This window comes from Xyrauchen texanus, chromosome 41, assembly GCF_025860055.1.
Source record: "Xyrauchen texanus isolate HMW12.3.18 chromosome 41, RBS_HiC_50CHRs, whole genome shotgun sequence".
Lineage (NCBI taxonomy): Eukaryota > Metazoa > Chordata > Actinopteri > Cypriniformes > Catostomidae > Xyrauchen > Xyrauchen texanus.
The window spans coordinates 26,238,485-26,261,911 of NC_068316.1; the positions used below are offsets into that span (position 1 = coordinate 26,238,485).

At 37.4% G+C, this 23,427-nt stretch overlaps 2 protein-coding genes and 1 long non-coding RNA gene across 3 annotated transcripts in view; 1 reads left to right on the forward strand and 2 right to left on the reverse strand.

Moving 5' to 3' along the window:
• LOC127634190 (uncharacterized) overlaps nucleotides 1-3,864 on the forward strand; it is a 33,568-nt gene extending 29,704 nt beyond the window's left edge. Inside the window, exons 2-3 of the long non-coding RNA XR_007969331.1 lie at nucleotides 3,580-3,662; nucleotides 3,747-3,864. This is a non-coding gene — a long non-coding RNA (uncharacterized LOC127634190). The remainder of the gene's footprint in view (nucleotides 1-3,579; nucleotides 3,663-3,746) is intronic.
• A 1,116-nt stretch (nucleotides 3,865-4,980) lies between these two features.
• ppp1r3g (protein phosphatase 1 regulatory subunit 3G) lies at nucleotides 4,981-10,029 on the reverse strand. The gene has a single exon (XM_052113625.1). The coding sequence runs from the start codon at nucleotides 9,958-9,960 to the stop codon at nucleotides 9,208-9,210; it is 753 nt and encodes a 250-aa protein (XP_051969585.1). The 5' UTR covers nucleotides 9,961-10,029; the 3' UTR covers nucleotides 4,981-9,207.
• Nucleotides 10,030-13,363: 3,334 nt separating this feature from the next.
• Nucleotides 13,364-22,113, reverse strand: LOC127634189 (cytochrome b5-like). The gene is made up of 5 exons (XM_052113627.1): nucleotides 21,873-22,113; nucleotides 19,087-19,215; nucleotides 15,328-15,357; nucleotides 15,160-15,194; nucleotides 13,364-14,803 (listed from the first exon to the last, which is right to left on the reverse strand). The coding sequence occupies exons 1-5, from the start codon at nucleotides 22,005-22,007 to the stop codon at nucleotides 14,722-14,724; spliced, it is 411 nt and encodes a 136-aa protein (XP_051969587.1). The 5' UTR covers nucleotides 22,008-22,113; the 3' UTR covers nucleotides 13,364-14,721.
• Nucleotides 22,114-23,427: the final 1,314 nt, after the last annotated feature.

Sequence of the window (23,427 nt, forward strand, 5' to 3'; positions counted from 1 at the left end):
ATTCCACAGCATCTCTATTGGGGTAAGGTCTGGGCTCTATCTGAGACACTCCAAAAGTTCTGTAGTAGATTTACTTCGATGTGTCCCTCCCAATGTTCACATATAAGCTAAGCAACTGGTTTAAAGGCAGGTTCTTATGTGAAAACGTACCTCACATAGTGTAACAGTATGCCCCACTATTGTGGCAAGTTCTTACAATAGCTCAACATGTGTTCATTGAACTGAATCTTTTTTCCTGGGCAAAACAAATGAAAATGTTCAGAAGTTTTTTTTGTAGTCAAGAATTTAAGGTATGTGGCTAGGCAGAAATGGACTTTTAGAAATATTTTCTGGAGTAGAAAGTTTGACAACTAGCCCTGGTCTCCCCTATTTAAAAAAAAAAATACATAAATAAAATAAAATAAAAATATAAATAGCTATAATGTATCTACTTTTAGTTATAAGCTTTAGTGTAGCTAACTACTTAAGGGTTGTTTGTTTAAATTGAGTTTCTTGTAGCTTTGCAGTTTTAAAGTAGCTTCCTCAAAACTGAAGTGGCCCTCCATAATGTAACTCTGAAAGGCCTTTAAAAGCACATTTTGGTAACCAAAAACTCCTCAGAACTGGCCAAAAATGTGTGGTTGTCTTGAAGAAAAGGTTTAGTAAAGTTGCAGAGACAAGCTTGCAAATAATTCAGACAATTATTGAATCTTTTGCTATGTCAAAAAAAATCTTTATCTTTAGGTTTCCTTCCCGTTTGTGTTAAAACTTTTGGGGAAGGGAAAAATGGACTAATCGTGCTTTCACTCTTATGAGAAAAAGCTTTGAGAATGCAACCATATTAGTCCAAACAGTGTGAGGGGCATACTTTGTACATGCTTGGACATGTCTGCCTGCAATCTCACCAATGGAGAGTAAAAAAGAAGCTGTTTTGGATGAAGATGGAGTAAGAAAATACTGAGAAAGTGAGAGGAGGATGTTACAAGACATTATTTTTAAGCTCGAATTTGCACACAAATATCTCATAAGTAATTATCACTAAATGGATGTGCGCATTACAAAATACTCGTGGATTTTCTTAAAGAAAAGTTCTCCTAAAAAGGAAAATTTGGTTATTTACTCACCATGTCTTTACAAACCTGTATGACTTTTTCTTCTGTGGAACATAAAATGAAATATTTTAAAGAATCTTCACAGCTCGTTTTTGTACAATGACAGTTTATGGTGACCATGAGCCATATGGACTACTTCTGTTATGCTTTTTGTTACAATGTTGAAGATTGTTTGGAATGAGATTACAGAGATTATTTTTTATTTTATTTTTTGGCTGAACCTATTCCTTTAATGATTTGAAAGTCTTTATCCAACCTGCAAAAATGTTTACAATAAAAAGCATTTACACAGACGTTTAGTTCACACCAACCTGATAGCACGTCACAGTTTAGAATCAGTCTGACCTTATTTGTACTAAATACTTAACTTGGCTCAAACCAGCTGGCCTCTTAACTCCTCAGGTTGCCACCTGGACTATGATGCATCTTGTTCCCTTGCCGTCCCATCAGTCATCGGGCTGCGCTCCCTCGGGATGCTGCGCATGGCTGCGTCAATGCTCTTGCGCATCTCTTTTAAAAGAGAGGTTATGGACAGAAGATACCAGGAGAGAGGCTGAAGTTGACAGATGGTCCGTGTCACAGGGATGAAGGGAATATTTACAGAGGGCCGCCTGTGCTTCGCAATTGATCTTAATGTTACTATTTACTGAACCTTCACTATGAAAAATGAGCACGTGCATCTCCTCCGCCAACCTTGCATCTTTTCCTCTTACCTTCCACCCTTAACTTTACCCCCTGTCGAGTCGGCAAATTGCCGCACGTTGTGAAGTGTCTTAATAATGAAATGCTTCCTTGACTCTTTTTGAGACGTCCTTAATAGAGCTGCCGCGTGTCGTGTTTAGCCGAAACATCAGTCTAAAGTGAAATATAGAGCAGGTGAGGCTGCAGCAGTGCTGTCGAACTGCAGGAGTTTAGCTGGAGTCATTTGGCAGTGTGTCAACAAATTTAACTCAAGGGTGATTAAGGAGAAAAAGATGATTATTCTACAGATAAATCAAAGCTCACATGGTATGGGCCATTTCTCTGTTTCTGGGGCATTTAATTATTGGCAGAACTAGGTGAGGATTACGAAGAACCTGCTTGAATTTAGGCATTTGTTACTGCATCTGTTTCGAGTTCTACAACAGTTAGTTCTGGTTCTCGAATCTGATGACAAGAGGCATTCCAAGAGTGCTGATGTATGAGAGCAGTGCAGAGAGCTAGAGGTGTAGATCATTATGCATCACTTTGGCATTACATATTTACACCAGTAGGTGACAATCATCAAAACTATGTTAGAAACACTGATTCAATCACACATGAAACACCAGCTAAGAACATCAGCATCATCTCGCACTCCACGTTCGGTTGCAGCACGATACTAACTCTGCAGCTGAGATATACAGTTAAACTAACAGCCTTAATATTTGCAAGTATTTGAATTACTGCCAATAACTGCTGAGAGTCGTGGTACTGTTTTTAATACCACCATTTGGGACCGTTTAAACAGAACTAGTTTTTGCGTCCATCCGTGCTGTTGTTCCATTGCTTTGCCATGTTCTTCTCTATTCGTGGTGCTGCGACTAGTTTTTATTTTTAGCACAAGAACGCATTTGGTGTTAACAGCCTCCTTCTTTTTCTTCGATCCAATGTCTTTAAGTGATGACAAAGTTGGGCATCATGTCAAACATTCAGACACACTGGCCGACTGGGAAATGTCACACCTCTTCCAATGGCCAATCCGTCTCTGAGCCAGACTGTTTTCTAGATAATAGGATCGACATTAGCTATTGAAAAACTATCGGCCGACATACTTATAATCAACATTGAACAAGATGTTTACATAAACTGCAGCTCTTTACCAAATTGTGACCAAACACTTTATATATTTTGGGGTTTATTTTGGTGTACAGTTGTCTCTATCTTCTCAAAGGCCATAACATGTTACGAAAATGTTGCGTCCACATCGTCTCATTCTCATCTGTTTAACTGATTACATTTTTCTTCTCATTTTGTTCTTTCCTGCACTTTGGATGGATGTTTAGCACATGCTGTATTAATATAGTGTGTCATGGCACATCATGAAGCGTGCATCTTTCTGACTTAACTCTTTGTTCAATATTGATTTAGCCTCTTTCAGGCTTGACCTCTGCTGAAAACGTGGACAAATAAAGATTACAAAGTATCCTTTGGACTTCAGAGCGCCTCACTGCCAAAATGTCTCTAACATTACGTGCATTTCTGCCATTTAGCTGTCATTCAGTGCCATGAAATCCCACTCATCATTTTCTGTTCAAGTCACAACCAAGAATGGTCTTTACCATTGATAGTCGGTTTTCATTTAAAAAGTGAAATGTGTTTCCCAAACACACGTTTTGACTACCATTGGTCTGCCAGTCCCTTTTAAGCTAAAATAGGAGGACATATTTTGCCATGACACACATCTCCTTAAACGTTGTATTAATTTTGGCAGCTCTAGAATTTTTTATATGTGTCCATTTGTTCACAGGTGTCTATAGGGAAGATTATGAGGTCCAGAAGACTGTCCTTGAACATGGAGACAAGAAGTCTGTTTGATGTGGTTTGATAATGGTAGTTAAGTTTTCTCTGACTATAGAGGACTGCTCTTGGATTCATGGTTGTCTAATTTGCCATTCTTCATTTGTCCTCTCCAAGCAACTTCATCAGAATGGAGGCTGGCCAATCATGATGGAGTCATTCAAGACTTTAGAATGGATTTACCATCCATCTTCCCTGTTTACACAGTCATGAAGATGTGCAGTGTGCCATGCCATGTACATATATGTAATTTTTCCTTATTGTAAGGCAATGTTACAATAAATGTCAATTCCATTTTCCATTTTTTTTTTTTTAAAGTTTTATGACTAGAAATCTAGACCGCAATGGTTGCTCTTTATCAGTGGTTGTCAACTGGTGGGTTGCGACCCAAAAACAGCATACAGTTCTGCACTGATAGGGTCACAGACACATATGGTAATCATGCATAGTGAAGGTACCACAATAAAAATAGCTTATCAACTTTTAAAAAAGAGAAGAAAGTTGCCATTGTTTTACTGGTGAAATATAAACATAAATGATGATGAAAGGCAAAATATTGAATGCCATGGATCAATATTTGCAGAGTAAGCCATTATTTTGAAGAAGAGGTCAAATAATAATTTTTGCCTATGATTTTGAACAAGACTACAGGTCCAAAAAATATTTTTAAATGTGGCTGCATCTGTAAATGGTTCAATTTTAATTTTATGGTTTAAAATCAAATATGGGTAACTTGGTATGAAGCTAGTATTTCTTACAAAACTAATGATCAGATGCTTCATGTTTGATTCTATGCATTGTAAAATAGTACAATAATGTGTTGGGTTGCCACTTGATATCTAATGTAAAATCTAGTTCTCAAAGCAAAACCCATTGCTTTATAATTGCTAGATCCACATTGATCATGTTAAAAAAGAAAGAAAAAAAACATGCATCTATCTCACTTGAGTTTGCTTTCAAAGGTTAAAGGTGTCTGACAAGGCCAGTTGGTTAAAAATAACTCATTCTGTTAGTTTTCAATCTGTGATGAGGGTAAAAAAGAGGGGTAGGTATAAAGATCATATTTCCCAATGTCTTTGAAGAGATTTTGGATAGGAAAAGCAAACAGTTTTGTTAAAGCACATTGGTTCATAGCCTAACATGTGGCCCAGTTATAACTGCATCATGTAAACCTGAGATCTAAATGAAATTATGCATGCAGATTTACAATTATTCATGAGGCAGCTACTGCAGACAGAGGCGACTTGCATTAATCATGAATGTGTTAGTGAGAATTTAAGTAATGCTCTTTATTGAATATTTCATTTGGAGCTATTTTCTATTATTTGACAGTTATTGTGTAGTACTATAACATTAAATCAATACACATTTACATACAAACTGTTCTTTTTGCAAAGAGGGATATTAATCTAAATTGAGTTGTTCAAAGCAATACATTTTGAAGCCAAATTTAATATCAGTTTTCATACCATTTTGTTTTAACCATCTTAAATATTTGTATTCAAGTGAGGTGTAATGCAATTACTCCACTCAGACAGTTATACATTAGATTATCTGTTAAATAATGTAAGGGCCAGATATGCTTATTGTGATTTCGGGTGAGTTAATTTAGAAACTTTGCCTGCTTTACATACAAGGACTGTTTGCTCTCAAATATTAAAGCACCCACAATGAATTACAGTACAGTGATGTGGTGTTAACTATCAATCAGGCCTATTTCATTTAACCAAAGTGCAATATTTCTTTCTAAACTCCTTTTCTCCTCCATTTACCAAAGTATTGTATCAATGTCCAGCCATTATATACTGGAAAAATGAGGGCTAGGTTTCATACTTTTTACTCCAGTGAATACTTTGGGGGTGAGTTTATTTTTCAATATAGGTAAATATAAAGTACAAAACCAAAGCAGCCATAGTGTGCATGCATCAAACGTGTTTGTATTCGCTCACAGTCAAAAGAGTATACACCGATGAGCCAAAATATTATGACCACTCAAAGGTGAAGTGAATAAAGCTGATCATCTCCTTACAAGGCCACATGTCAAGGTCTGGGTATATTAGATGGTAAGAGAACAATCAGTTCTCGTAGTCAATGTATTGAATGAAGGAGAAATGGGCAGGAGTAAAGACCTGGGTGATTTTGACAAAGGCTAAATTGTTATGGCCAGTCGAATGGGTCAGAGCATCTCTGAAACGGTATGGCTTGTGGGGTGATCCCGGTCAGCAGTGGTGAGTTGTCCGAAGAGGGACAATCCACAAACCGGTAACAGGGTTTTGGGCGCCCAAGGTTCATCAGTGTGCAAGAGCAACTAAGGCTATTCCGTTTGGTCCGAACCAACAGAACATCTTCATAAAGTCACAGAAATTTGTAATTATGGTTACAGGAAGAATGTGTCAACACACCGTGCTGTGTATGGATTGTGTAGCCGCAGGCCTTTCCATGTGCCCATGATGACCCCAGTACACCTTTGAAAGCACCTACAATGGGCACACGAGTGTCGGAACTTGGAGCAATGGAAGAAGGTTGCTTGGTCCGATGAGTCCCGTTTTCTTTTACATCCCCTGGACGGCCATGTACATATGTGCTGTTTACCAGGGGAGGTGATGGCACCAGGATGCACTGTGCGAAGATGACAAGCCGGTGGAGGGAGTGTGATGCTCTGGGCAATGTTCTGCTGGGAAACCCTGGGTCCGGCCATTCATGTGGATGTCAATTTGACTCTTGCCACCTACCTTCACATCATTGTAGACCAGGTACACCCCTTAATGGCAATGGTATTTCCTGATGGCAGTGGCCTCTTTTAGCAGGATAATGTGCCCTACCATACTGCACACATTGTTTGGGAATGGTTTGAGAAACATAAAAAAGAATTCAAAGTGTTGCACTGGCCTCCAAATTCTCCAGATCTCAATCTGATTGAGCATTTGTGGGATGTGCTGGACCAACAAGTCCTATCCATGGTGGCTCCACCTCGCAACTTACAGGACTTGAAGGAACTTCTGCTAATGTATTGGTGCCAGATACCACAGGACACCTTCAGGGATCTTGTAGATTCCATGCCTCGGCGGTTAGGCACTGTTTTGGCAGCACGCGGAGGACCAACAGCATATCAGGCAGTTGGTCATAATGTTTTGGCTCATAAGTGTACTTTGAAAGGCTAAGCAATCTGCAGTGTGAACGCAGAAAACAAAGTATACCTGAGCCTTTAAGGTTTTAATAATTCACTTGGAATTATTTGCAATAATTAATGGGTCCACAAGGTGGCAAAACTCACCATTGGGTCATTGCTTTCATGAAGAAGTACTAGACGATGTAATTGCCGCTAAACAACAGGAAATGAATGTGTAAACAACAGTATTTGATGTTTACGTCAAGGTCAGGGGATAACTGCACGTGTATAACTAGAGTCTTAAGAAATATAAGACATATTTATGGCTCTAAACTCCAAAAGAGAAAACATTTTACTGCATGCATTAAGAATATTTGCTTATCAACCATTAGCATGTAACCAAACAAAGAATGTCACCTTCTATCTCACTTTGCCTGTAGGCAATAACAAGCATGAACCAAATCAAACAGTCCTTGGAGGTTAAAACTACAGCAAATGGACTGTAAATGACTTGTAATGATAGATAACTGATCTTATATTGGCACATACAGGCTTATTATACATTCATTGCCGTCAATGTCTTTGCCGTTATGCTGAAAGAACTGTAAACATTGCGTTTTATTTTTTCCAACCATCCACACTCATTGCTTTATATGTAATTCAAAAAATGGATTACGGTTAAAATGCCAGGTATTGTTCAAAAGAAACACAAAATATGCATGATTTATCATTACAGCACATTCATTTAGCAGCAATGTTGCCCCAAAGCTTTTTCAATCATATGTTACTACTGAACAGAATTATATTTTTATCCTTCATGGTAACTGGTGCAATTAAAAACAGTTTTCACTTCACTGAACGCTTAACAAATGTTCACCTGTTTTGTGAGTTGTGCATTTTACAAAACATAGGCTACTACAAGGCACTTCTAAGTAGTACACCCACAATTTAAATTTACAGTCCAACACAGATATGCATCGAGTTCATTTAATTCATCTGGAAAAGCATATTTCAGTAGTTTCTATTGATGACACCTGAAGCTGTCCAAGCTGTAAGATAAAGCACTGCTGAATTGTTCCCTGTACAGTAAGTGTCCGCAGAACAAAGACAGTATTACAGTGTTGAGATTTGTACAATACTGATAGAGAAGGCACTTTTTCATGTTTGAGCTTAATCAATGTCATTTGTGAAAGAGTATTCCAACAGAAGTCCAGCCAATGGGATATATCGGTAGTTCTTTTGATGTTTGTGATCCTTTGCAAATGTTCCAAATATTCTCCATTTTTTTCTGAAATGCACTTAGAATGGAAGGTGGTTGGCATTTTCCATTAAGGTTGGCCTGCTGAACCAATGCACAGATTGAGTTTACAGCTATTATATGCCAGTTAGTCTCTCTTGCCAGCTTTAATTTCCAGGACACATCCCCCCATTTTTTTTATCCATACCCTTGAGGCTTATAGGGATAGTTTACCCAAAACTGAAAATTATGTCATCATATACTCACCCTCATTTCTTCCATAGAATGCAAAAGGAGGTGTTTAGCAGAATTTCTACACAAAAAACATTTACATTTTATAACAAATGTGCATCAAATTGAATTGAATAATTTTAACAAAAAATAAATAAATAATATTTTTAATGTAATTCATTTAAATAGGAAATTTGTTATGAAATTTAAATGTGTACATCTGAAAAAATAAGCTAAAATATTTTTTGAGTGTCAGGTGTTCTTTTCCATTCAAATAAAGTGAATGGGGACTGAGGCTCAAAAAATGCTAAAAATTAATAAAAAACAAATTATTTGCACAAAAAACATTAAACTATCATAAAAGTAGTCCATATGACTTGAGCAATAGTATCCCTTGTCAATAGAATAGAATAGAATAACTTTTAATACGGAACAGACAAACATTGTTATTTGCTATATTTGTTATTTGCTAAAATAGCATGAATGGATCTCAAATCTCATTCACGCTTGTTTTTAATCAAATTTGGCGTTTAAAGATGATTTGTGCCAGGTTTGACTTCAGTAACACCATTGATTTTGCATGTCTCGAGACAATGCAATGCATGTTCTGAGAGCTACAATGGTGGAGAAGATTTTCATCAAATGAACATTTCAGTCTATTTCTCAAAGGTTTCAGAATACTTGTTAAGTATGTGAGACACGTGGACCAGTTTTATAATACTTTTGTGGCTTTTATGCTCTTTTTGTCACTTTTATTGTGTGGAAAAGAGCCGCGGAGAGGTTTTGATAAACATATACTTTTTTGTTTCACCAAAGAAAGAAGGGTTTGGAACGACATGAGGAGTAAATGATGACAGAATGTTTTATTTTGGGGTGAACTATCCTTTTAAGGCAAAGTCGGGTACGAAAGTTTTTTATTATTTCTAAGGTCAGAAACGCACTAAAGAATCCTTTTCATCCGATCAGGGTGCAAGTGCGTAAAAGCGCAAAACCATCTCTCTTCATATCGCGTGAAAATCTGCAGTCTCACACGGTGTCGAGCTGTACTTCAGTGAATAGTTCAGTCCATCATTGTTATCCCAGAATTCGCAGTTATCTTCTTTCATGTACACTGCGAAATGCACAGATGCACTCGGAACCAAGAAGGGAGGCGTGTACATGGTGAAGGAGAAGCGTTCTCGGTGCGTTTTGTTCTCGGTGGGCATCAGAATGGCCTGAGCGTCCACGAACGACAGCCAGTCGTTGAAAGTATACCTGACACCAACCTCTCTCCTGTTACTCGTACCCATCACTATTATGATCCCACGCACATCAAACTGTGTGCTCGTGACGCTTTCCAACGCGATGTGACAGCGCGTAAGCCGCATCTCCATGTCACTGGAGTCGACGGGCATCTTGAAAGCCGGTACCAGGCGCTCCAGTGTCAGTTTGGACTTGAGGTTTACGCTCAAGTCATCCATGAAGTCTCGGTCGTGATGAAGCGGGAAACTTTTCAGCCTGGAGAACACTTTGGCAGGAATCTGGGGATCCTCGCTGGTGTTGAAGTGCTTCACGCTGGCCAGATTTAACCCGAGCGCATCCGCGAACTTTACGCGTTTTCTACAGTTTTGAGAGATTTGGTGGTAAAGGTTCGCCTGCTCGGGATACGCAGGTAAGGACTTGGCTCTTCTTCTGTCTCGCAGGTAATCGGGTATCTCCTCGGGTTGAAGATCATCATCGGAGTCTATTCCGTTCTCCATTCGCTTCTCATTCATTATGTTCCTCTATCCAAGTTTGAAATATCCAAGGATCTATCATTCCAGGAGAATAGCTCCTGAGGAACATTTACAATCTAAAAACAACTCCAAAGGAAAATATATGTGGTTCATTAATCAGTTACATAGTGAGGTACGCCCACCCACTGGCAGGTTCCAGCTTGCATTGCTGTCTTCTGGGTAGATAAATAGTGTAATCTCAGTGTGTCAGTGAGAGATAAATGCCTTTTTTTTTCCACTCAAATTTGAAAAGTTATGAACAGCATGTGCAGAATACAGAACTACATAAGGAGACACAACATGCATGTTTCAGTGTTTCCCTCCAGGACATGAATGTATCTCAGAAATAACACTCCAAACCAATCAGGGTTATTCCACCAAATATTGATTTCTGAACTCTTCCTAAGTCAAAACATTAGTATTGTATTTTTAAAAAATGAATATGAACTTGTTTTCTTTGTTATCTGATGCCTAAAGACAGCGCTACAGTGAGACAGGAAGGACAAGCCGATCATCCTCACAGTGGCAGACCACATGTAACAACACCTGTACAGGATCGGTACATCTGCATATCACACCTGCGGGACAGGTACATTATGGCAACAACATCTGCCCGAGTTACACCAGAAATGCACAATCCCTCCATCAGTGCTCAGACTGTCCTCAATTGGCTGAGAGAGGCTGGACTGAGGGCTTGTAGGCCTGTTGTAAGACAGCTCCTTACCAGACATCACCGGCAACAATGTCACCTATGGGCACAAACCCACCTTTGCTGGACCAGACTGGCAAAAAGTGCTCTTCACTGACGAGCTGCGGTTTTGTCTCATCAGGGGTGATGTTCGGACTCGCATTTATCGTAGAAGGAATAAGTGTTACACCGAGGCCTGTACTCTGGAGCAGGATCGATTTGGAGGTGGAGGGTCCATCATGGTCTGGGGCGGTGTGTCACAGTATCATCAGACTGAGCTTGTTGTCATTGCAGACAATCTCAATGCTGTGCATTACAGAGAAGATATCCTCCTCCCTCATGTGGAACCCTTCCTGCAGACTCATCCTGACATGACCCTACAATGTTAAGTTACAATGGAAGTAAATGGGGGCAATTTTTGGAGGGTTTAAAGGCAGAAACGTGAAGTTTATAATTTTATAAAAGCACTTTCAATAATTCTTCTATTAATTTTTTATTTTAAATCATTGTTTCCCAGGATTACAGGGTTTATTACATCATCATGGCAACAAAGTTAAATTATTCTGCAATTTCATCACACTAAAATCATGTGAACGCTCATATAGTTTAAGTCTTGTGGCTATACTTTTGAAACAAGCACGTTAACATACACATCAATACGCTGCTTACTTACAAAAATCAGTTGATTCAAATCTGTCAAAGCAAGAAAACCGTGTTTACATGAGATTTGAAACAATCCCTTTATTCTCTGCTTTTCACGTCTAACCGTAAAGAGACATGCGCTCAACAGGTGAGCACATTGGATAAGCCAGTGAGAACACCGTAAAGGTGTTTACATGCCACATGAATTCGGCTTAATGGGCAAAAATCTACCCGTGTCGATCGGTATATTCTTACATCGTTTATGACCTTACACCGATAAAGGAACAGCATTTATTGTGTTTACATGACCACACGAGTTGTCGGCTTATTAAGCATTATCGTGTAAGAACATGCATGTAAACACACTTTACAGATTGGCCCCATTCACTTCCAATGTAAAGGCCCAGATAAACTTCGTTTTTACGCATTCCGGATCGCTTCGTACCTGGTCGACCGCATAACCTCTCTGAGTATACTCTCGAATACGAACGTGTTTGATGCATGTCCATTACAACTTCTTTGTGATACTCTTTTAGTGCAGTCAATAGCAGGTGTATGCGTCAGTGGCGTGCACAGCCCAAAAAATACATTATTGTGGTAATCAATATTATGCCACAAATTCTGTCGATTGAACTCTGCTTGTACTGAACCTGGAATATCTCTTCACTTTCTGTTTTTTAAACATTAGTGGAACATGTGATGAACTACACCTGAGGTTACTATGCTAGGACACCTGTTTGAACTTTATACATCCTCTAAAAATCTAATTGACACCAGTTGTTCAAAAGTTATCGCTAAAATGGCCTAGAAAAGTAAAATACAAATGACTGCATAATTTGTTTGAAGATGTCACTTGTTATATTTTGTTAGCTACTGTATGCAATGAAATCCACTTTTAAGTTTGGCTCAAGTGCCCAAATACTTTCTGGGGTCACAATGCAACAGGAAGAACTGTAAACAGGCTCCCCTTGCCTGCCTGTAGGTTACACCAGGTTTATTTCCTTTTAAGCTGTCCTGGCTGCTCTCTCAACCTGCTGGCCACAGATCAGTGAGATCTTCAAAACATACTGTTATCACAGCCAAAACAAACACACACAGCAAACCTACAGCTATGTTTCAACACAACTGGGCCCAACTACAACATGATTGGGTAGATATATTTGACCTATAATGGCTTTTTATTTACCTATGTTCACTTTTATGTTAAGAACCATGTTAGGTTATATGGTGTAAAGTTCATAGTCTAAGATAGTTTCAGCAATTTAAATACCATCAAAAGTATAATATAGCAGAGCTATTAAAATGTAGATGCATTTTAATAATATAGATATATCCTGACACTATATTTAAAACAGCGAGTCAGTGTTAAGGATGAAGGTTTGTCTCTCTTGTATGGATAATTCTATGAACACAACAATTACAAATATTAGACAAAGGAGGACTTGTTGTTGAGACACAATTTTAAGATTGTATTACTATATAAGCTCAATATTCCACCTGTAAGATGTAATAGACAACAGTCCTCTCCAGTGACATTGTTGTAGCTCTGACTCACCAGCAGATGTCAGTGTTGTCACATTTTATGATAATGCACAAATACAGGTGCCTCAAATGGCATTTGGACATTAAAGTCACATTTAAAAATGTGTAAATGTCATCGCATTAGAGGTGTTATCAACAAATGATGCTAGGGCATTTCTCAGAAAACAACTTCACATTATAGAGCCATTTTTGCAATGACTTGTAACCAACTGGTGTCAAGGTGATTTTTGGTGAAGTCTGTTCTTCATCATATCAACTGTGGACGTGTTCCACCAACGTTCGATTTTTGGTTTTAATTTTGGACAGTATATATCACTGGAAACCTGTTTTTTTGGTAAATGCTTTGCTTGAAAAGGGTGCTTGAGCTGTATTTCTTAAAGTATCGAACCAAGTGGCATTTATTTTTATCTAATGTGAAGTCATTTATGAAGTGCTTTTTAGGTCCCCTGCACTTATATGACTTTAACTTCATTGTTTAATGTTTCCCTGATTAAATGTAGACAAAAGAAAAATGTTTACAGAAATATGCATAATCAGTTTCTTTGTTTATTGTGACTCAATAAAGCTGAATGATTTGACTGCTGCATTCCAGTCAACATGACACCAATACACTTGAATGTTACAGCGTGTCATTCTCTCAGCCATTAACATTAGTGTGGTAGCAGCATTTCAATATGACGAGGACACACAGCAAACATCTGTTTCTTTGAGATTATACATGGATGGACAATTCTATAGGAATTTTACTTGTATATTATATCACAATGGGAATGTATTATATAAAAAAGGGAATGTATCAGCACCATTCATACTGGTGCACACATCAGTGTGTAACTGGCAGCCCAAACATACTCTCTGATCTCTGCAACAGTATTAAAACAGTGTGGGTCTTCAGCACACTGATTGTCTCTGTAGTGATACGATTACTTGTTATAATTAAACACAGAAAGTCAACCTAAATAACAAGAAATGAAACATAATTAACAGTTTTTGGGTGAATTTCACAAAATATGTCCAGTCCATATAAAAACAAACAAACAAAAAAAAAAATACACATTCTTGACTAGTTTGTGATTCGCCCATTTGAAAAGCTATATCCATGGATCTGCTATTTCCAGTAATCAATAACATTTCTAAATATCAAGTGAAGCGATTAATGCCTGCATATTTGTGACTTAATAATTATTTTATTTTGTTCATGTTCTGTTACATTTTGAATGTTATTCTTTAGATTTTGTAAAAAACTGTACACATGTTTTTATTATTTAACTCCAGTCCAATTAGAATTGCACTGCAATCTGAAGGTAAAAGTTCAAACTAAATGATTCCTTTGAAAAGAAAATTTTGTTTATGTATGTGATAGTGTTCAGCTTATTTCACATTTCTAATTTCATCATGGACAACTGAAGAAATGGCTTACTCTTTATTTTAATGTGTCCTTGTTACCGTGTAATTACACAAGTAATTACTGATTATTACTTATTAACAACATGTACTTATTATAGGGTTAGGGTAAGGGTTTGGTTTAGGGTTAGTTGCTTGTAATTATACATAATAAACAGTTATTACTATAGTAAATACATGTAATATATGTAACAAAGGCACATTCAAATAAAGTGTTACCAATAAATGGTATACACATAGTATTACACAACAGCAAAACCGTTAGACAATCAATTCTGAATTCGGTGTAATTGTGTATACATATTTATAATGCCAAGTGTAAATCTAAAATATACTTTCATAGATCTTATAAAAACATTAGGGATAAGTGACAACAAACTGAATGTGCAAAAAGTGTGCCTTCATTATTAGAATATTTATGGTGATAGGACAACCTGAAATGGATTATGGTTATTGTATTTCAACATGTACGTTGAGCGCGTCCATCATGCCTCCTCTGCTGTGTATATATGGTACATGAACGTGACAATTACAGCAGCGACAACAGGTATCAACCAGTTTGACCAGCTAGAACAAAAGATGAAATGGAAGGTTTGGAACAAAGCACTTGGTAATTAGTTTTAATTATTAATGCTGTTTGTGAACTTCAATGGAAAGTTTCTAGTGAAAAAAAAATAAAAAGCTTGAGCAAATAGTTGCAAACTCATATGATGAGACATAATAGCATGACCGCTCACACAAGAAAAATATCCTATATGTTACATATACAGTACATAATTAGGAAGCACTTTACTAACTCACAGCCATATTGCAGAAAGTATCATTTTTATCCCTTTTTGCAATTGCATCTACTTGTATTATTCTCATTAGCAGGTTACTTTTAAAAACTTTTTTTAAAAACCATGAAATCCTTCTGAACATACCTTGCTGTTTCTTGAACAGTTGTTCCAAGTGATTCCTGTTAAACAGAAAAACCAAAAGCAAGTTTATACAGTGCCACCAAATGTGGGTCCAAAACAGTGCAAGGCTAAGGTGTGTGTTTCTTTTAAAAACACAAATATGAAAAAAAGACAACAACATGGTTTACGTACTGGTGGTTTGGCAAGCTTATCCCTGTCGTCCTGGGGGAAAGGCAGAGGAAAAGGCATTAATAAAAAAATTATCACAATGTATTTATGTGATAATTATCACAATTATCACATAAATACATTCACATTTCAATAACAATGCAAAATAAGCAACAATTACATTTTGAGAGTCTAATAGAATATTACCACATAAAAGGATTCAAAAATAATCCAAACATATGGACCAATTTCAGATTGGTTGTCAAAAAGGAAGTCCTAATACTGTCATAAAAACTGAGCTCCTTTAGAGAATAGGGAGGGAATTCATTTTCTGAAATGGTTCCTGTTTTGTGTTCCTTGCCATAGCTTTTTCCATGCCTTATGGAAATGTAACCAAGGATTAACACCAGTGATTCTCAATTCTGTTCCTGGAGGCCCTCCAACACGACACATTTTGGAAATCTCCCTAATCAAACATACCTGATTCAACTCAGCTCGTTAGTGGGGACTCCCAAGACCTGAATTAATTTGGGTGTGTCAGAAAAGGGAGATATACAAAATGTGCAGTGTTGGGGGTCCTCCAGGAACAGGTTTGAGAACCACTACCATAGCTGAACTATGATACTTGTAGAAAAACCATTGCAACCACAAATGTTATCATCGTTTAACAACAGTGACAACATTTTAACCATGATATTTAGAGTAAAACCATAGTACTAATACAATATCCTAAAACTTTGGTAATAAAAATGATAGTCATTCTGACAAAAAAACATAATTCATTTGTAGTACACATACCATCGTTTTAATTTATTTCAAGGTTATATTAATATTTTAGTCAAAGTAATTTATGGTACAAAACAAATGAGAAAACATTATGATTATTATTAAAATAGTTTGATTTTCCTGTAGTGTTACTGTGGTTTAAATATGAATATCATGGTCAAAATACTCTATGTAGTGCAACCATTGTACATTTTGGGGTTACTATGGTATTCCTACAAATACCATAGTTCAACTATGGTTACAATATTAAAACATGCTTAATTTTATTATGGGATGCATAAAGATATAGGGCCTCATTCGTGAAACTTTCGTAAATATACAAGTAATTTGCACAGAAAACGGGCCTTCTACTTATTTAATTTAACTTCTATAAAAATGTTGTCATGGTAGTTTGCCTGAAAGAACACAACTCATTCGGATGTCTTATGTGCGATTTCCACGTAGTCAAGAGCAGGTGTAAATTTCATACAAACTAACATTTTAAAAATCCGAGAATTTACGTCAAAACTGGTTTACAAACGATTTACACAAAAATTTGTCCTGCTCGTTTTATGAATGAGGCCCATTGCGAGGGAACACAAAACTTATTGTGAGGAAACACAGACTATTGTGAGGGAAGTAAAAATTATTTCAGAAAATAAATTCCCTTCCTGTCATCTGATGGGCTCTGTACTAAGATGGTGCCAAATCCAAAAGTATTCCAGACCCTCTAGGAGGGATAAAAATGGATTCGAAGTTTTTGATAGTATCTCCAGCCCATGTAGGTCAAGGAAAACATCTGAGATTCTGTGAGATACAAGTATGCATCGACAGGCCTGATGCTGTCCAAGATTAAAACCCAAGAATGTCGGACAATCCATGAATCATTTCCAGCCAGGAAACTGTGTGTGATTTTGGTTAACTGTGGGTCTGCTATGTTCTGATATACTGTATTGATTTTTTTTTGTAATATAAATCAGTTTACTCTTAAAATCAATTTAATGTTGTAATGCAATCACTTAAATGAAACTACAGATTAAATATTTATGCTCTTCTGAGTATTAGTGCTGACTGATGGTTGCTAAGCAACAAATGCAAAATAAACAGACTTTGAAAAACATACAAGGTATAGTTTAAAATCGTCAAAAGTGGTTCACACCACGTGAAGAGCACAGCGACTTCCGTTGACACGAGCTGCTGCGGCCATTGGCGAAAAAGATTGCTGTGGGCAGCGACAAGACAATTTGAGAAAATTTCTACTTTATGCAAATGACGAGCGACATTCACAAGCGACTACCAATGAGAGTGAAGACAGAGGAGCTCACGTCATCCCTTTCCAGGCAGTGACTGAAGAAACTCAAGACAAATACAGGCAAGATAGAAGGGAATTTTAAAGTTTCTATGATTGATTTCTCTGTTCTATATCATTTGTCTGTAACTGCATACAATGATCAGCCACAACATTAAAACCACTTGCCTAATATTGTATAGGTCCCCCTCGTGCTGCCAAAACAGTTCCAACCCGCATCTCAGAAATACATTGTGAGATGTTATTCTTCTCACCACAACTGTACAGAATGGTTGTTACAGAGTTACTGTAGACTTTGTAAGTTCGAACCAGTCTGGCCATTCTCTGTTGTCCTCTCACACAATATTGAGTGTAGAATCACACTGTGAACTATCGGTTATCGGCCCAGAAATTCCATATTGGTGCATCCCTACTTATAATTATATTCTTACCTTGCATTCGGCATTGCTATGCATTTTGGATAAAACATTAAGCCTTCATTTTGGTAGAGGAAGGTATTTCTGGTTTTGGTTGCGTTAGCAATGGCCTTGTAATGCAGAGAAATGCTCTCATCCACTCTTCTGTACACAAAAACCTAGTTTTATGAGGTTTCTTTAGATTTGGATAGTAACTGTTAGCAGTGTGCAATTAGAAAATCTAGAGTGCTGTAAATACTACATGCTCACTTATTAGCCTCAAGCATGCTTCTAGTATGTGTAATACAATACAGAGCAGTGCAAGACTATTTATTTATTGAATGAAATCATAGCCCTTGCGGTTAGAAAATCACACTATGTCAAATTGCAATTTCAATTTTATTTTCAAATAATCATTCAGCCCTACTGTACATGTCTAAATGTGCAAAATTGAGCTCATTTACATGGACACCAGAAAGCCGTTTATTGTGAAAAAGCTGCATAAGACTCGAAGTCGGCCTAAGCGTTTACATGCAATGTTTTCGTGGCTTTCTCTCTACTCCCGTATACATGCGGCTTGGTCAGTGAGCAGCTTTCTCCACAGCAACATAATTTCCCTGCGATGCTTGTGTAAATAACAAACATGGCATCCGAGGAAAAATGTCCTATTTATTTATGTGTTGCTTTGCTTTATTTCCAGATATTCCAGAATCATTGCTGTGTTTGTTTCCTTAAATTTTCATCGTGACCTGCAGCAGATTTGCACAGCATTAGTGGAGTTTCCCTCTTATGTCAAACTTTGGAATTCCCCCAGTGTACTTGAGGAACAGTAGTCGATATTTTAAATTGTTGTGTATAAATAGGTATAGTTTATAGTGTATTTGTGGATATGATGTATGGCTCTATCCTATGAATTTTGTTATCTGGTCTGTTCACGCACATGCGCATGCTTTAAAAACCTGTAAGAACGCCGCATGTGTGTTTACATGACTACATAAGCAGCGTTCTCTTGCAGAAACCTGTATTTGTTAAATGGCTTTCTCTTATGGAGTTCTCTTTAAGTGCCGTAAAGAAAACATAGTTCTTGTTTACAATACATTTCAGGGTTTTCTGCAAAAACGTTGGAATAAACTGTATTCTTAAGTGCATATAAACAGGGTCAGTGTGCCCAATCCGTATTAAAATACACCACATTTACAAAACCACAAATGTCAGTAGCCACACAGGAACTTCAACAGCTAGGCCTATACCTGATACTGACTTAAAGATTAACCAGAACAGAAAGGCCTTCTTGCAATTGACAAACAGACTTACTGGATGAAGCTCTCCTATGACCATAGAATTGGACATCTCACGTGCATCTGTCGAGTGCCCAACATCTTCAAAACTGTCCGTGGCATCTCCACCCGCCTGCTCTCGCAACACCTCCTCTCCTCCTGGGTGCTGTGGACACCAGAAAATCAAACCTTCCAGATCATACTTGACTTATCAGGAAATCAACTAATGCTTACTTACGAATGCCCTTTGACCTTGATTAAGCGAACTGCGAACACACTGTGAATGTCAATTTCAAAGTATATTGTTTATATTACTAATTCATTTAGCAAACGCATCTTGTTTTTTTATACTGTAATGTTATTTTATCACATAATTTCACGCCTTTTACCCTCAATAAACAAGTTCAACAATATACAGCTCTGGAAAAAATAAAGAGACCACAGCAAAATTATCAGTTTCTCTGGATTTACTATTTATATGTATGTGTTTGAGTAAAATTAACATTTTTGTTTTATTCTATAAAGTACTATCAACATTTCTCCCAAATTCCAAATAAAAATATTGTCATTTAGAGCACTTATTTGCAGAAAATGACAACTGGGCAAAATAACAAAAAAGACCTCAAATAATGCAAAGAAAACAAGTTCATATTAATTTTTAAACAACACAATATTAATGTGCTAACTAATGTTTTAACTTAGAAAGAGTTCAGAAATCAATATTTGGTGGAATAACCCTGAATTTCAATCGCAGCTTTCATGTGTCTTGGTCTGCTCTCTATCAGTCTTTCACATTGCTGTTGGGTGACATTATGCCACTCCTGGCACAAAAATTCAAGCAGCTCGGCTTTGTTTGACAGCTTGTGATCATCCATCTTCCTCTTGATCACATTCTGGTGGTTTTCAATGGGGTTCAGGTCTGGAGATTGGGCTGCCCATGACAGGGTCTTGATCCGGTGGTCCTCCATCTACACCTTGATTGACCTGGCGGTGTGGCATGCAGCATTGTCCTGCTGGATAAACCAATCCTCAGAGTTGGGGAACATTGTCAGAGCAAAAGGAAGCAATTTTTCTTCCAGGATAACCTTGTACGTGGCTTGATTCATGTGTCCTTCACAAATACAAATCTGCCTGATTTCAGCCTTGCTGAAGCACCCCCAGGTCATCACAGATCCTCCATCAAATTTCACAGTGGGTGTGAGTCACTGTGGCTTGTAGGCCTCTTCAGGTAACCATTAGACAACCAGAAGATGACCTTACTCCAGTCCTATACGGTCCAATCCTTATGGTCTTTTGCAAACCTCAGCCTGGCCCTTCTTTGCTTCTCAATGATGAAGGGCTTTTTTCTGGCTTTGCACAACTTCAGCCCTGCCCCTAAGAGCACGTTTCAAACTGTCTTTGCAGTGAACTTCACCACAGCTGCCACTTGTCATTCTTTTTGTAGGTCACTTGATGTCATCCTACAATTGAGTACCATTCAAATTAGTTGGTGGTCATACCGGTCATTGGAGAGTCGTTTTCACCCTCTGAAGGTCTGTAGCTTTGTTGTCCCCAATGTCTGCTTCTTGACCTTGTTCGTATGAACCGCCATCTTTAAAATGTTAAGGATGGAAGCAGCCTGACGGTCACTGTATCCCTCTGCCAGTAAAGCCAGAATTGAACCCTTCTTTTCCTCAATGAAAACTTTTTTTCAATTCTTCTGGCACGGTCAATATATATATATATATATATTCCATTTACTTATGAGGTACTGCTGGCACTGTTTTGCCATCAAGCTGGTCCTATTGCAAGAGGATAATGATGATCACAGCAGTGTTTTTTTTTATATACACTTTTCCTTATTAAATAAGATTTGGTTAAGGTGATCACCTAATCAGTACCTCAGTAGAATGAGGTGTGCTTGTGTTGGAATTCAACAGACACTGGAATGGAATGGCTACCATAAATGTTGAGATGCTAATTTAAGAAAGAATTTGAGTAACCTCTTAATTTTCCTAGCTGTAAATTTTTTTTTTAACAGCATTTATTATTCTTCGTTAATGTTAGTTCATAAAAATAAAATTGATCACTGTTAGTTCATAGTGCATTAACTAATGTTAACAAATACCACTTTTGATTTTGTATTAGTTATGTTGTAACTAATTTTAACTACGATTAGTAAATGCTGTAAAAGTAGTATTCATTGTTAGTTCATATTAACAAATAGAACCTTATTGTAAAGTGTTACCAAATAACTTAGTCCATTTTTAGGCCTAGTTAGACTGCATTACTGGACTAGATATTAACCTGTAACCTGGATAAACGTAGATCTTGATAGTATTGGAAAGAGAGGTTATATGATCAAAAAACTAAAAGTGTGTTTCTTGAAACTGCAACTTCCCCTCAAATTGATCTGACCTCCAGAATCAATTTAATGAAGAAACAACCTTGCATATTTTTATTTTATATTTATAATTTCACCGGTTTATATTTTAACATGGATTGCAGCCCGTTGGAGGCAATTTCACATTAAACACATTTGGCAACTGATTAAATAAATCTCTTTGGTCAAAGGTATACTTTGTGCGCACTTGGCAAGTTTCTTCATTCAATCCTCATTTTGACCCCTGAAAACATTTGACTATGCGTAATGAGCTTTTAAATGCATTCACTGTTTCATTTAATTTATTTTTTTGCATGAATAATAACACAAATGTATTAAACAATACCAAAACAATGCTATAATGTTTGTTTACACGATGCAAAAAACATTATGTATGCATGCTTTAAATTCCAAAACAGTTATGATATAATGCAAATGTAATATTTGCGTAAATAACTTACCTCCTCGAGAAACTTTGTGACATCGAATACTTTATTGTGGATGATAATCCACGTGCTTTTAAAAGAGTTCCGTTCCTCCACCTCTGACAAGCGATAATATTTAACACCATTTCCGTCTGTGCCTTTCTCATCCATTTGTTTGTTTAAATGTGTGTTATTTGTACAGAAAGCTGCAAAGAAACTCTCAAAAGTTTCACAACGAATCGTTCAGTCACGTACTTCAGTGCTGCACCTCCTAACAACAATTGTATATTCCCAACACGCAAAGCAACGCCCATTCCGCATGTACTGCAATCTGATTGGACGATAGTGTATTTGTTTATCTAGTGTGTCTATTTGATTGGGCCAAGGGCTGTCAATCTTCTCATTGGGTCATACATTTCTGCGAAAGCTACAGTGACTAGATTGAAGTTCACAGAAGTTCATTTGAGAATAGTTCTCACGCAACACGGAAATGGTGCCATTTATCACCATCTACTGTTGCGAAGTCCGTTAATCCCGATTATAGTGGTTTGCCCTTAAAGCCGCTCATAGATGAGTTTGTTGCTGATCTTGTTTATGTGTTTCTGTTAAGTTAAAGTGTGTTCACTTCAAATGTTGTAAGAGTGGGGTTAATTATTTTATTTAGAAGCGCTCTTTGGCTCATTTGGCGGCCTAGGCGAGATAAGTGCCTAAAAAATTGGCCTGGGGCCAATTTTCTTTTAGGGCCCCCTCGGTCCAGATATCTGTCAAAGTTGAGATCCACACAGTTCATTTTCATTGATTTAAGTATCTTTTAATTCCTGTTTGGTTATTTACAGTCAGATTAACTCAAGCATACAGCACAGTTGTGGTAAAGAAACCACTCAACTGAAACATGTTTGCTGAACAGCCACTGTTCTTAAAGAGAGTGTAGCATTTCTTTTCTTTTGATTTTCTCCCCTTTTTCTCCCCAATTTGGAATGACCATTTACCAATGCACTCTAGGTCCTCGTGGTGGCGTAGTGACTCGCCTCTGTCCAGGTACCAGAAGACGAATCTCAGTTGCCTCCAAGTCTGACATCATCACGTGGCTTATTGAATACTTTGTCGTGGAGACATAGAGTGCTTCACACCAGGTGGAAGGTGCTTCACATCATTCACTCACAACTAACCACGTGCCCCACCGAGAGCGTGAGCCATAATATAGCGACCACAGGAGGTTACCCCATGTGACTCTATCCTCCCTAGCAACCGGGCCAATTTGGTTGATTAAGATACCTGGCTGGAGTCACTCAGCACGCCCTGGATTCTAACTTGTGAACTCCAGGGGTGGTAGCATTTTTTTTTAACATAATGTAAACTCAATCTAAATACTACAAATGATGCATACAAAAAAACAAAAATCTAACAAAATGTTTATTAAATGTGTAAACATGCATATTTTTAAAGTTGCAGTAATACACTATGACATATTTTAACTTCATCAAACACTTTAAACATAAAGAACAACAAATATACTCCTACAGCATGTACATATGGGTTTGGTGAAACTTGGCAAAGAGTTCAGGCAGTTCTGGCTAACACTGCTATATCT